Source organism: Leptosomus discolor, chromosome 6 (genome assembly GCF_034619465.1).
Source record: "Leptosomus discolor isolate bLepDis1 chromosome 6, bLepDis1.hap2, whole genome shotgun sequence".
Lineage (NCBI taxonomy): Eukaryota > Metazoa > Chordata > Aves > Leptosomiformes > Leptosomidae > Leptosomus > Leptosomus discolor.
The window spans coordinates 30679980-30695172 of record NC_141396.1 but is presented as its reverse complement, the minus strand read 5'-3'; the positions used below and the strand labels follow the sequence as shown (position 1 = coordinate 30695172).

The following is a 15193-nucleotide window of genomic DNA, read 5'->3' as shown; positions in this document are numbered from 1 at the left end:
GAAAACACAAGTTACTTGATTTCAACATAAATACTACCAACAAGGAGTACATTACAGTAGTTTCTGATAGCATTCCCTGTATTCCTTACATTAATGGTAAAGAACTTCACTTGTATCGGGAGAATTTGTCAATCCTGTATAAAATAATGCATGCTGCTTCTATCACTGGACTGTATAGATTTTTAGGTTCATGAATAATGTTTTGCAAAATTATGTATTTTAATACAAGAAATTAATTGTTTAAATATGTAGTATGTAATAGATCTATTACTTATTTATACAGTTGCATTTCCCATGATGATTTTTAGAGCCTTCCTCCAAGGTAGAACAAAAATATTCTTCCAACAGCAGTTTCTGGGATAAGTTGCAAGGATTGCTGTATTATTGAGCCTGATTCCTGCCCAAATCTGCAGCAGTATTACTGGGCTGTGCAGAAATCAGCCTGCCATGGCACTGGATGGATAAGCTAGCCTTGAAGAATCAAGGTGTCCTAAAGTTCTGCTGCACTGAATGGAGTGAACCTACTGCCCAAGGACTTTCCTCTAAGGCAGGTTTGCAGGAGCTGACTGGGAATGAGAGGTATTTACCTGTTGGCTGCCTGGAGGCACGAGTTGGGTAATTTGCCACATCCAGCCCTGGTGAGGAGCAGCTCTCACCCACTCCATCGGTGCACGCTCTGACACATGGTCTGTGAGTTGGCAATGGACAAGGGACCAGCCGGGCCAGCACTGTTGCTCTTTGCTTACAAGGAGGGAAGGATGGAGAGGTCATCCTGTGACATTCATTGTGGGTGTGTTAAGTTTTACAGACTCTGTTGGATATTTTTTGCACTTTGAATAAATAGCAAACCCAAGTAAGAACAAACACGATTTTTCTATTGCCTACGGCTATTCTTACTGTTTCACAGGTGAGGCATCACAATTTAGCATCTCGACTGCTGCTGCTCCAAAACAAGTCTCTCTTGCTACTGCACAGGTGATTCACACAAGACAGGCAATAGATAGAAACTTGTATAAGCTCTGTGTCGTCTGTTGTCGATCAGAAGAGAAACCCCTATTTGCTACACAGCAGGTGACATTTCAAACCATTAAGTAAACTGATTTTCTGCTGAATGTGACTTCAAGGCTCTGGATCAGATTATCAGTGGTATGAGGCGTGTAAAGATAAATACTTCATTGGATTTTTCTTTGTTGTTTTAACCGAAGGGGTGTTAGGCACCTAGTTTCAGCAGGGTTAGCTCAGGCAAGCTTCCTTCTCAGGTCATAAGACATGAGAATGGAGCTGGCTCAGGGTTCAGGCAAGGAGAATATTCATCCCTGGAAACAATTTCTTACTCAGTTAAGTCAATCCTCAGACAGACTTGTGCTGTAAGAACTGAAACGAAGATCTTTGTATCTTTTGGAATGACTGCATTAGTAGCATTTTAAATATTTTTTTTTTTTGACACATTGTTCTCTTTGGTTTTCTTTTTTCCTTGGAAAATGTTTCCTCTATTAACTGTTTGTGTCAGGTTTTGACCAATTTGTTGCTTTTTGGGGTCTATTTCAAATATTTTGGCACTGTCAAGCAATATATTTTGGAATCTCTTGGAATACAATGTTCCCTACTTTTATTGTTAAACCATTTTAAAATTTCTTCTCAGGTGAGTGTTGGACCACTTCAGTAATACTTAGGAATAAAGTAAATGCCCCTCTGTTTTAGGCAGGAGGTTTGCACTGACTGCCTGGGCTGTGCGCTTTGGAGAGCAGTATGAGCCACTCCTCGATGGGCACTTCATGAGATATATAACAAAGCCAAACTCCTCCTTCCACAGTATCTTTTTATAGTTATTTTGGAAATCAGAGTAGTGTAAAATTGAAATATTAAGGATAAGGTTTAAAAAAGAAAGTAATCATGTTTTTAAAAGTGATCTAATAGATTCAGAAACTGTACTGAAAAATTGTTATTTTTTTCTTTTTCTTAAAAGGATCTGGAGTAAAGCAGCTATAAGAATTAGGGAACTGAACAGAATATAAATGAAATAATGTGCTTGAAGTGATTAAAAAGGAGTACTGCGAGTAGTTGAAGTGCAAGAAGAAATGTAAAAAAACAAGTTGAGGCTTTGAAATATGTTTTTCCAAACATCTTAAAAAGTGTCCAGATTATCTGGTGAGTAGCTCTACACAAAGGCTAATATTTGCTCTGAATTATAAAGTCTCTGCAAATATTTCTAATGCCACATATGTATAAAAAATTCCACAAATGCAAAATAGCGTTCAGGCTGACAAACATCTTATTTCCACAATGTGATTTAAGCATGTTGGAGGCTATAATTGCATTAAAAGTGGTCACTTTCACATGTATTTCTGTGTGTCCAGAAAGAACAGACAAAAAGTTCTTTAAATAATTAAAGAAATGTGGGACACAAGAGTGTGCATGTGCATATATATACATTAGTGAAAAGAAATGAGGAAGAACCCAAAAATGTCAAGAAGGACAGTAAAATATTTTTCAAGATATTTTAATAAAGTGAATGGACATTGAAGAATGAAGTGTTGAAAATGTTCCAATGGTAAAGTAAAATCTAAATGGTAAAAAGCTCCTGAAGAAGCTGACATCAAAGTCCTTCAATGCCAGAAGTGCTCTGGGAATGTCTGAGAAGTTTCAGTATGTATTTAATCAATAGTCAGTGCTACAGTACTGTGACTTCGTGGGAGCATCACCAGCTTTAAAGTCCATGAACAGAAGATACAAATTGTTGTCCAAAACAGAGCAAAAGAATTGCCCTACATTTTACTCTCCTATTAATAAAAATTAAAACCAAATAATTAGCAATTGCCGGCAAAGGCTCAAATTGATGAGAAATAAGTGTGTACACCCCAGAGAGCAGTACCAGGAGCTTCTCAGAGGTGGCAGTGAGCCTTGGAGTGGTGCCCATGTTTCCCAAGAGCCAGGGGCTGCTGGCAGTGACATGGAGCTGCTGCGACTGCAGTCACACCCCATGGGAGTGTGTTGGCCCTTGGCTTCTTGTTCTGCTTGGGACACAGACTCTGCTCCTGCCCTGAGGTGACCTGAATGAGAGACGAAGACTTTACTTTCCTCCATGGGGTGAAAGGAAGAGGGTAGTGCCCCTTTGCCAGCTCTCTGTGGGATTTGCTGTGGTGGGGCTGAAGCTGCGGTGCCCCAGGGCATCCTGCAAAGGGGCATTGAGTTACTCCAAAAAATTGGGAAATGACTGGCAAGTTTGTACAGCTGCTGTTGTTGAAAGCTTGTGAAAGAAAAGTCTTATTTGCATCTTTTCACATCATCTTCCTCTTTCTCAAAGTTGCTTTTTCAAGCCTGTACCATTTGGTGTTACATGCACCATATCTGAAACACCCAACTGCAGCCTTCACCTCTTATGTCCTGCCCAGCAGGGATTTCTGACACTGATAGCCCAGGCAGAGAGACTGTATTTGTAAAGCGTCAGCTTGGACTTGATTTCTTACAGACCTGTATGTGCCTGTCATTTCAAGATGGAGTTCGACTCCCTCTCCATTGCTGGGAGCACGCAATGAGCGTCCTTTCAGCGTTTGCTTTGGCAATCAGCGCAGTCTCTTAAACTCCACTTCCCAAAGATTAGCAGACAATGTGTCTATGGAGATTTATTTTGACAGCTTACGTTTTAGCCAGCTTGTTCTGCATTTTGGTTTTAGCCAGCATGCCACATGACATTAAAGAACAGCTGAACTGAGTGGACATCTGCTGTCACAAAAGTGACCATTAAATTTACTGGCAGGCATAAATCAGGCTGAATTAAAAAGTCAACAAAATCCCACTCAGTAGGGAACATAAACATAATGGCTGTGGCTAACACTGTTTGGGGAGGGTTTTTTTTTTTTCCTTTACTTTTTTTTTTTTTTCTCTCTTGCCTTTTTTTTTGCCACTTCTCTCTACCCTAGAGAGTGGGCAGACTCTCTTACCTACTAATTTGTCTGATTTTGATAAGTTTCTCCATTGGTTTCTCAGGTTAATACTGGACCTTCTGAGTACACTTGGGGCTTAGAAATATTTAGAGAAATGGCCTCTCAAGCAGCAAATAAATATCATCCTGAAAACAGCTGGAGCATTGGCCCATGGCACTCATTTACACCACTCTTTGAAAGGCCATTTTTCAGCTCTGTAGAAGACAGGTGGGACTGGGAGGAGAGATCTTGTGGGAGAAAGAAAACAACTTTTTTTTTTTTTTTTTTTTTTTTCCCCCTGTTAATCAACTCATTTGTTTAAATTAATGTATTTCTAACAGAGAAGCCTGGATGAAATTTTTCTTGCTCCATGCTAGGACATTGGGCATTATGCACCTGTGCTGTGCTGAAAGATGTACATGGCAGGGAACTCACCAGTACTTTTTACTCCATATATAAACCTGTTAATAAATAATACTTTTCATGAAAGATTTGTTTGAAAATGTGACTTAGCTGCCACATACTTTAAGACTTTCCCTGTCTCCCTGCCCGTTGCTGGAGACAACCAAACTGTCCCAACCCAGCGGCCTTTCCAGTGGCATGTGTGCAGCTCACAGAGTGGGTAGTTTTCTATTGCATTTCCCTTATGAACCCCATGCACTGATGGGCATCTCCATCACCTCATGACTACCTGGCCAGCATGACTGGACAAGCCAATGATCTGGGTGGACTTTGCCATGTAGCCCATCATGGAAAGGCATCTCATCACCTCTAATGCTGAACACCATCGAGACACACTGCTTTGCTTCTGCCTCTGCTGAAAGCTTTTCTTGCACAGATCCTGCAGTTCACACACAGGCAAACTCCAGGTTTGCTCCTGACTCTCAGCTATTTTCTGACTAAGTATGTCATATGTTTACTACTGTTATCACTGGTTATAATAAAGTGCAAAATTATAAAATTATTATTACAATAAAATTAATAAAATCATTGTTTTATTAGGGAATATTTCCATGGCAGACTACAGAAGAGGACCAAAGGCATTGGTGAGGGAGGCATTTGTCTCCCCAGAGGCCCATGGCCATGTGGGGTGGGCATGGGGGTCCCTGAGGCTCTGTACTTCAGCAGCTATTGGATGACCAGGAAGGACACATCCTTCCATCACAGCTGCCACTGTCACTTCGGCAGCACTCCTGGTTTAGCCTGGTGGATGCTTAAGCTACATCGAATGTTCATAAGGAGTGTCTGCCTCAGCTCACGGGGGCTGTGCTGATGCCAGTCTCACTGCAACAGCAACGGCTTCACCAAGAAATGTCCCCAGCAGCCACCACAGGTGGGGGTTGTAACCTACTGCTGCATCTGCTGTGCTGCAGACCAGCAGCCTTTCTCCTTCACTCATGGCTTACTGACATGTTAAAATGTAGGGCAGCTGTTAAAATATCAAGTACTGTACCATGGAAAAAAAGAGAACATTTCAATTAAAAAAAAAAAAATCCCATATATGCATGGTTAGATGCTGGGCACAGTGAGCAACAGCAGCCCAACAGGCCCACTGCTCATGGCCTGCTGCTTGTACAGCAAACACAAAGCGCTGCAACAGTTCCCAGCAGTTTTCTCACCAGTTCATTTTGCCTTGAAATCAAAGTGCCTCTCAATTTAAAATCTGCAGAATCAATCCTATGACTCCTGTAGGCTTACAGCGGCTACACTATTGCACAAACCCCAGCAGCCATGTATAGATCTAAGCCATCATACTATAAATATTTTTCTATCCTTGGCCCATAGGTTAGAGGTTAAGTAGGTTCAGGCTAATCTTGATTTGTGACCCAGCTTCACATACCGGCAGTGAGGTTAAGCCCACTTCCGGCGGCACACTGCCTTCAGCGGGCTGTAATGAAGCCCATACACACTAGATGGCCCCAGGAGAACACAGCGCTGCTTGGAAATTATAACTGAAACCTGCTATTTTGGATTAAAAAAAGATAAATAAATTTAGTTACTCCAAATCCCTTGTCACAGAATTATTTAGACTGAGTTTTTCAAAGTGACCAAAGGGCAATCAGCACATGTGTTACCGGGAAGCCAGAGCAATTTTGTATTTGTACAATAGAGATTAACTTCCATGATATGCTTTTCTCAGAGAAGCTGACAGACTGGCTACAGCTGTGTCACTGTTTTCATTACCAACGTGTAAGAAAGAAAATAGTGTGAAGAAAACAAAATTTTTTTTGAGAGGAAAAATTGTGCTGTACTTACATTGCCGTGATAGAGCAACTAAGTATGGGGAGGAGGTTTTGCGATCACCATGTGCAATAGTACACCCTGCACAGAGCTGTGGGCAGGGTTTGGGGCCTGATGGCACTGTGCACTGACAAATTACAGCTGTGCAGTCTGGCCTTTGCTGTGGTTTTCTGTCTTGATAAACGCCATTAAAATATTGGAGATTGAGACAGACACCTTGAAATTAAAAAAAAAAAAAAAAAAAGCCTGTTTTTGACTGTTTGTAAGGACTTGGGAACAGAATTGGTTTTGACTCCATCTTCATACTACCAACCAATAAACATGTCCGTCACAATCCCTGCAGCCAAAGAAAAAATGCCAAGAGTGGTTCTGGGTGTGATTTTTAGCACTTCACACTATCAACCATACTACATCTCTTCTTTAGGGTTGAGTCCCCAGCAGGATTTATTTCTGCGTCAAGGAAGATTACAGCTAATAGGATTTGCTTCTTGGAGGCTGTTGGCATGTTTGGTGCAAACCCTGCACAGTGCTTTCTTAAAGGAGAATATGGACCCTATTTGTCATCTTTTTCTTCTTCTTCTGGCCTTCCACAAGATAAATCCCTCTATTTCGTCTTGTGTCACAGGATGCTCTTGTTCTCAAGACAGCTTTGGAAGGTAAGGACACTAGTTACCCTAGTCATAGCACCAGCAAAGCAGCTCGGAGAGTCCAAATATATCTATGCCAATGATGTGAGCACCAAAACCAAACAGATGGCCACATGATATGCCTCCTCTGATACTTGAATAGTACTACCTTGAGCATAGAATGACATTTCTCTTATTTCCCTGAGACATGTAGTTGCATACGTAGCAATCTTTATGACTTAATTGGATTCTTTGTGGGAAAACAGGTGTAAAACCCAAGGAAGCATGGATGTGTGGCCTATGCATGACCTGTATACAATATCTTATAATTATTCAAGTTCTTGTAGATCTGTATAGGCAACTGGTATGTTAGCCATGAATATGGTGTGTGACTTAGAGAATTTCCTGGTTTCCTCCTTAGGAGTTTGCTCTGCATGTCTACACTGCTGAGGCAGATCCCTGCAAACATCCCTCAGGACATCCGGAAAATTAGAATAGAAAATTCTCACCTAACAGAATTGCCTCGTGGGTCTTTTGAGAACGTTAGTGCCTTGGAGTATCTCTGGCTCAATTTTAACAACATCACAGTGATGCACATCAAGAGCCTGGAATATCTGCTGGCTTTGAAGGAGCTGCGCTTGCAAGGGAACAAATTAAGTTCAGTGCCATGGACAGCATTTCAAGACACTCCGGCTTTGAAAATCCTGGATCTGAAGCACAACCGGCTGGATGTCCTTCCAGAACACGCGCTCCGCTATCTGCCCAACCTGACCTATTTAGATCTATCCTCAAATCAGCTTACCGTCATATCCAGGGATGTCTTCTACAGTTGGCCTGTCTACCAGAGAAGCCAGAGGGCGGAGGGGCAGATAGAAGCTATTTCCAATGCCGTCCTGGCCCTTCATGACAACCCCTGGATTTGTGACTGTCGCCTGCGGGGATTTGTCCAGTTTATCAAGTCGGTTGGCCCACCTATTATTCTGATGAATTCCTATTTAACTTGCTCAAGCCCGAAATTCAGGGCAAGGAAGTTTTTTCATGAAGTGGAGCTCAACAGCTGCATGAAGCCCCTGACCTCGGCCCTTGACACCAACCTGACAGTGCCAGTGGGGCTGAATGTCACCCTGACCTGCTTTGTGCAAGCCAGCCCTTCCCCAGCTGTCTGGTGGACCTATGCGCTTAAACTTTTAAGGGCATTTAATGGTAAGCAATGCTTTATCTTCTTCCTTTTTTTTTTTTTTTTTTTCTCTTCATTAAAAATTTATGTTCTGCTGTTCTATTTATGTAGGTCTTCAGGCCATCACAGTCACCATACCAGCTCCTAGCCCCTTTAGAGCATCGCAGTTATTGTGGTGGCAATAATCCAAATAATCTTAATCATCCTACATGTCTAAGCATGTCTAACCAGCATGAGAAGAGCTGCTTCACACAGGACATCAGTCAAAGATGAAAGGAGCATGGCCTCATTTTTACACAATTATTTTTTGTGTGGATTTTTAGTAGTAGCTCTTTCATCATGACACATGATGTAAGAACTATTAATAACACAATACTTATAAATATACAGTAAATGTGTTATCTAGATGTACAGATATTTACACTATATATTATATAATACATATATATATATACACACACTCCATGTAATTATGTTTGTATGTACGTATGTGTTTGTAGGAGTACAGACACACACATAAGCACTCACACACTTGTATGTTTCTACACCATACTCATATGTTTTCTTGAGAAATACTCACACAAACCACAGAACCATGCAGCCCTGTTGCCTGTCTATGTCCATTCATGTTCTACAACCAAAACAGAGGTTGTCATGCTCCATAAGCCTTACTTATTTGTGTTCTTTATTGAGGGCCTTGTTATACAAGGCCTTTTCCTCTTCCTCCCCATCCAGCTTGGCTCTTACATGCCCTCCCTCGCATTTATTTTTACTTAGAGCCTTCAATAGGACCAGTTGCTATTTTTATCAAGTAAGCTAATAAAGCATATGGGCACCACACAGGTTATGTGTGCTCCTAATAAGCCAGCTAGCTAAATAAGATAGCATTAGCCCCTAATCCTGGACTGATATTTGCTTTAATTGCAGTGTTGTAGCAGCACTTGTGCACCTTTCCACAAGCACATGCTGAATTAATTACATACAGGCTTTTCCCGACCACAGCCACACGCCCCTGCTTGGGTAGACAACAGGGTGTTTCATACTGGTCTTAAAGCTGTGTCTCGCTTCCAGCCCAACACTTCCTGGCACCACACACGTCTTTTTGGCCCAAGCGTCTTGAGGCGGATATTTTTCTGCACTCAATCCTAACGGGGGACAGAGCGTGTGTCCAAAAATGCAGCTGTGCCTCCTGCATCTCAGTGGCTCTCCCTGGCTTGCCCTGACCTGAGTGTGCTGACAGCAGATGGCACACGGGCAGCTTGGACTCTGCCTGCAGCAGCCTCTCCAGCTGCTTGCACTGGGGTGGGGGGTGGGGTCAGACACATTCCCTGTCTCCTGTGCTCGGGGAGTCCTGGTGTGTGTATTGCCTTTTGGCCTGGAAAATGCTTCACTGATGAGCTCTGTGGGGTTTGGTGAGCTCCTGCACCCCACTTGCTGCTTCCCAGGCCAGGACAGGTCCTGCCTGGACTCCTGACCCCCATCCCACATGGAAGTGGTCTTGGGGCTGCCCCAAGGGCGTGGTGGGTCCCTGCCTGACACAGTTCCCCTCTGCCCACAGTGTCCACCGAGCCCATCAGCGAGGAGACCGTCCGCTCAGAGCTGCTGATCCCTGTGGCACGGCCAGTGGACACTGGCACCTACACCTGCACAGCCGCTAACTTCTTGGGCAACACCTCGGTGGCCATCACCCTCCATGTGAGAGCCCCATGGGCATCCACTGCCTCCCCGGGCTGGGCCCCCATTGCCCCTGCTGAGCTGGGCACCCATGTAGAAGTGCGCATCGCCAAGCAGACCGTCTACGGCATCACCTTGGAATGGTTTGTGGTGGCGGCAGCAGCAGCAGCGGAGCCAGGGGAGACCTGGTACACTCTCTTGGTGGGCCGCTATGATGCTGCCCAGAAGGACACAATCTATATCGGGCCTGGCATCAACACCTACTCGGTGACTGACCTACTGCCCGCCACCAAGTACGAGGTCTGTGTGGCCGTGCGCAACCAGGCGCCTCGCAAGGGCCAGTGCGTCGTCTTCGTCACGGGCAGCGATGTCAGCCAGCTGGAGCAGCGTGAGAAGCTCATCCACATTGTGGTTATCGTCTGCGCCATGGTGTTGGCCGTGCCTGCTGGCATGTATGCCTGCACTGCTGAAGCCCGCCCTGGCTGCCTGGCCCGCTGCCCTGGTGCCTGCCCCCGCCGCCGCCGTGGGGGCCAGGCACAGGCTGCCGGCAGCAAGGAGAGCACGCTGGACAGCCTGCCTGCTGGCAGTGAGGATGGGCTCTGCCGCCCCGAGGGTGGCCGTGGTGCCCGGCGGGCCCCAGCCCATGAAGAGCCTGGCAAGACCCGGCCACCTCACAGGAACAGCGCTGACCTGTACTAGCCTGGCCCCTGCCCACCCTGCAAATGCGGCCACAGCAGCATCTTCTACAGATGACCTTGAGCGAGCCACAGCACGTGCTGGTTTTCTTGAAGGATCATGCAAGGAAGGCTCTGTGCTGCAAGGACTGGAGGCACAGCGGGGTGCAAAACTGGGATTTGCAGCAGGCTTGGGGAGTCCGGGGAATGGGGGTGCTTGGGGTGTGCGGCTGTGCCACCGCAGCCCTAGGCTGCTTCTGCAGCACTGCCACAGAGCAACGCACGGACACAAGAGAATACAAGCGTTGACCAAAACCAAATCCCCAGACCCAATAGCAGTGCATGTAACAAAAGGCCAAAGGGCTCCCCTTTGCTCACTCGCTCAGGCATGTCTTTATTTCTTTATGTATTTTTTCCAGCCTGGGTGTGTGTGTGGAGGCTTGTTTGCAGCTCTGTCCGGTGCGGGTGCTGGCCTCTCCTGTCTGCTGCCTCATGGAAGCAGAACAGGTGAGCCAGCACAGGGCTGTGGTCATAACCAGCAACAAAAAGTAGGGGGGAAGGATTGTGTCAACATGATCAAGCCATTTCGTTTCACTTGGAGAAAACCTTTTTTTTTTTTTGAATCAGGGGTGTTGTGTGTTGTTTTTGGGGATGGGTCTTTGTTCATTTTGCTTTGGGGTTTTTTTTTGGGTTTTCTCCTTACTTCTTCTTAAGTTTTACACAGCCCTAAGAGGTTCACAGCCTCGGTTGTACCACAAAGAGGACAACTAAGAGTGCTTACTGAACAGCAGAGTAAGCTGCTGCACAGGTTTTCAGGGTTTTTGAGTTATTTTGGGTTTTGTGTTTGGTTTTTGTACTAAAGAGAAGGGGAGGGCCTTTTACTTGTGTCCAAACATACCTTAGAGGACCATTTTAGTTTCACACTATCTAACCAGCTAACAGGCACACGCGCATCGCCCCCGCCCCCAATGCCTATTGCTATCCAAGTGTTGTGTTAATATATTCTTTTTAAAGTTAAGAACGGGAGCTGGTGAAAAATGAACAGTTTGTCTTTTGCAGGTGAATGCTCAACTGCTGTTTCCCCTTCCACCCTCCCTACCAGTTGTCTCCTTTTTTCCCAGGGTGGCACTGTGGCTGTGGGGTGACATGGAGGACAACAGTGACGCTTGGCCTGAACTGGGCTGGCAGGACAAGTGGCCAGGGAGTGGAGAGGCTGGTGGAACCAGGGTTTGGGAGACTAAGTTGTGAGCCAGGCACCTTCTCCTCTGCCCATCCTGCTGCTTTGAAAACAAAGCTTGCCTCATTTCTAGAGGCAAAACCCCCCAAATATGCATGTAAAGGCAACTGGCCCTCGCTTGCAGAGCAGCTCACATTGCATTTCTCGGGGGTCTGAGGACACGTGACTTATTTTTTTCTTTTGTTTGGCCTCCTGCTTTCCAGCACAACCAAAGCATGTGGCCAAGAGACCTGCCACCCTTGTCCTGTGTATTGTTATAGACCACCTCAGAAAGAAAAAACTAGAGTAGTAACCACATCTGTAAGCAGAGATAAAAACCTAATGTAAGTTTCACCACATGGCAGTTGGGCTTTCTAGTTGTATGTTGGCTTTGCTGTGTGTTTTTGTGCTGTCTCTCCTCAGGCTCCTCTCCCAGCACCTCCTTCTGCTGTAACTTACTGCATAGCTTTTGAACAGAGGCCTGTTTGGTCAATGTTGACTCTCATTGTTGTACTTCAAGGGACTTCCTAGTCTTGTTGGTCTTTTAGTGTCAAAGTAATAAACACAACAGATTTTCAGAATACACAGATGTCCTCTTCTTAATTTCTACTCTTTTACAAATTGCAAAGGAACCTGAAAGCCAAGGAGCTCCAGGGACTGGCTGCAGGGATGAGGGAGGCTGGGCAGTTGCAGGATGTGATGGAGGGTCTGGAGCAGTGAGGAAGGGGCAGAAGCAGCTGGCCAAGCAGGGAGACAACCTTATCCTGGAGAAACCACTGAGGAGATGGTGCATATAGAGTCAGGCAAGAGCTGATGCTGGTTGAGGACCAGCATGAGGCCACGTACAAGGGGGAGTATCTATAATGACTGGCCTTCTCCCACCCCTGTCAAAATGGAGGAACAACAGCAAACTGTAGAGACTATAGAGTCACAGCAAGGAAACAGCCAGGGAAAGACAAAATGTCCCATGACCACATGTAGTAAGTTCATCATAAATCACATACCCAGTGTTCACTGGCATCAAACTATATCTGCTGCCTCACAAGGAGCCTTCCTTCCCCTGGGGCCATGCCACAGTGGGCTGCAGAGCACAATGCGTGCTCAGCCAGGAGCTTGTTTGTAACCCTGCCCCTCCCCTGTGCCCCACGGTGTCCTGCTTCTTACTTCCTCACCTTCCAGGCTGGTGTTGCCCAAAAACCACATGGCCTCTCTCCTGACTCGTGGCCCACAAAAAGGGCCATTTGGTCGTCCTAGAAAGCTGTCTGGCTGCCTGTGCCTGAGCGGTCACATAACAAGCAATGACAAGGTGTCGTTGCCAGCAGAAACACACCATGCACAGAAGCATCTTTTGCAGTATCTTTTTATTTATAAACCCCCCCTGAAGTTGAGATACAGAGTAACTGGCAAAAAGTCTCACAATATAGTAATAAAACATCTTTATTCACTCTTAAATATAATCTCTAAGACTATAAGCCTGTAATTCCTGTTAAATCTCACTTAATTGAATGGTCTTTATAGGCTTTCTTCATTGGAGAATGAACATTGAATACTGGCTTCAACACAACATTGTGAAAATAGTAGCACAGGGAGTAAATCATGAACTTTTGGTACCTCAGGAAACATTGCAGAACCTGGCAGATACACAACAAGCAGAAGGTGCGTGCTTGCACAGGGCAGCAGAAGTGGGACTGGGGGCTGCATGTCTCCTCCCTTCCACTGGCTCATGGCCAGAGGACAAGTACAAGGTGACTGCAGACAGCATGAGAGCCTGGGCTTCACGCCACGCAACCACAGGAGGAGGGATAAGCAAGAAAAGAGTGAAAGAAATGAGAGACGTGGCAGGAGGGGTTCTGGGAGCAGCACTGCTGCCATGGCCCCCCAGCCTGCTGCACCTCTTGGCTACAGCTCATGGTTCAGGCCAAGGGTGACTTGAGCCATGGTCACCCTCTGGTTTCTAGATGGTTTGAACTGAAGTTAAATTATGAGACTTTCCCCACAAGTGGGTAACTTCTTATTCAACTTAAGCTATCCCCTAAGCTGGAAGGTCCTGGTGCAAACAACGGGAATTAGACCAGATAATGAGGTGAGAGAAGAGGGGCTGTCTGAGGGCCAGATCTGCTGGTCCAGCTGAAATGACAACTGGAGAAAAGTCTCAGGAATACCTTGAATTAACACAGTGTCCTGTCCTGTAGGGTTTGCTCCCCATCTTGATGTTCACGGTTCCAACCCATGAGAGCACAGCTGCCCTGTGGTGCCAGGGCTCAGGCAGACAGTGCAGCGTGCTGCTCCCCAGTCAGCCCGGTGCACGCTGCCTTCTCCCCAAGGGATGGCAAACAGCCAGGCCTAGCTGAAAAACATCTCCTCAGAAACAAACATGAGGGAGAAACTGTGGCGTAGATCCAGCGAAAAAAGTACTCTGCGTTCGGTGCCTTTTTACTGTCATGTAAAAGGAAAATAAATGTGTCAGCTGCTCCCCACCCCATTCCCCCCTCCCACCCCTACTCCCCACCCCCCACCCCCCTTTCCCCTCATTAACTGTTGCATAATTCACTCAAAAAAGCAGATAGGACAAACAGAATATTTTATGGAATCTTCCTTTTGCACTCACCAGTCCCTGGAGTAAGCCAGGAGAGGTGATGAAATACATTCCTTGACACCTTCTGCTAGCAGTGTACAAAAACAAATGATCTTTCCAGAAACTTCCCTGACCAACATATGCAACTTTCCAGCACTTATTTTTCACTTATAATTTTTCCTCTTGGTTTTACTTTGTCTTCCCTGCTGCTTTAATCATGTCATTCTCCTGCTGGCCTCCCCCTCACTAGGGGATGTGGTGTCAGAAGGAGGCAGTATTGAGCAAGTGTTGCTATTGAACTTCTGCACTCAAACCTTGCCCCAGCTGGTCTATGGAAGGCTGAGGTGGCCCTCCCATCTCCTGATTAGCAGGTAAGTCCAGGGCAGAAGTAAAATGCTGGCAAAACCCAGCATAAGCTGCAGGAAAATGAAGACCTTCTCCAAGCCTGCCTGCTTACCTTTGGGGAGTGAAGGTACTCAGGCCATGAGCACGTTGCTCCACCAGCTGTTGCGAAGCACGTTGTGCCCTGAGGACAGCAGCTTCCAGCTATGTGCTACCCTCTTGCAGTGTGCAGTGTCACTGCTGTGGGAAACCTGAGCATCAACTCAGTGCTAGTGCAACAGCCAGGCCAACGTCTTCAAAAGTGGGTCTGGGATTTGAAGTGATGGGGTTTTGGACACCACAAACCCACCTGCCAGACCAGGTCAGAAGTGGTATCCTCCAGTGCCTTAGCTGCACAGCGCCTTGTTGAAAACCAGGGACCTCCAAAATGGGGGCAACCTGAATCCCCGTTCACTCGAGGATGGTGTGAGGGTACTCAGTGCCCTCGTCAGACAGCTGCAGGGAGGGACCAGCACTGAGATGTGAACTGAAGGAATTGCAGTTGCAAATGGACACAGACCGCAGCGTTTGCTGCTGGTGGGGGTGACTCCCTATCATGTAATACTTGCAGAAGGTGAGGGGTGGCTATCGCAGCGAGAAGCTGCTCTCAGTTCACAGGGTGCTGACAGACATGGGGAAGATTGCGGCACATAAAAATATCCATGCACAGCCACAATCTGCAGTCTCCTGGGGCTGCCAAGAGCAC

The 15193-nt window shown here is 46.0% G+C and overlaps 1 protein-coding gene across 1 annotated transcript; it reads left to right on the top strand.

Moving 5' to 3' along the window:
* The first annotated feature begins 6710 nt into the window (after positions 1-6710).
* LRIT2 (leucine rich repeat, Ig-like and transmembrane domains 2) lies at positions 6711-10340 on the top strand. Its single transcript, XM_086467266.1, has 3 exons — positions 6711-6820; positions 7212-7993; positions 9526-10340. The coding sequence occupies exons 1-3, from the start codon at positions 6711-6713 to the stop codon at positions 10338-10340; spliced, it is 1707 nt and encodes a 568-aa protein (XP_086323392.1).
* The last annotated feature ends 4853 nt before the right edge of the window (positions 10341-15193 follow it).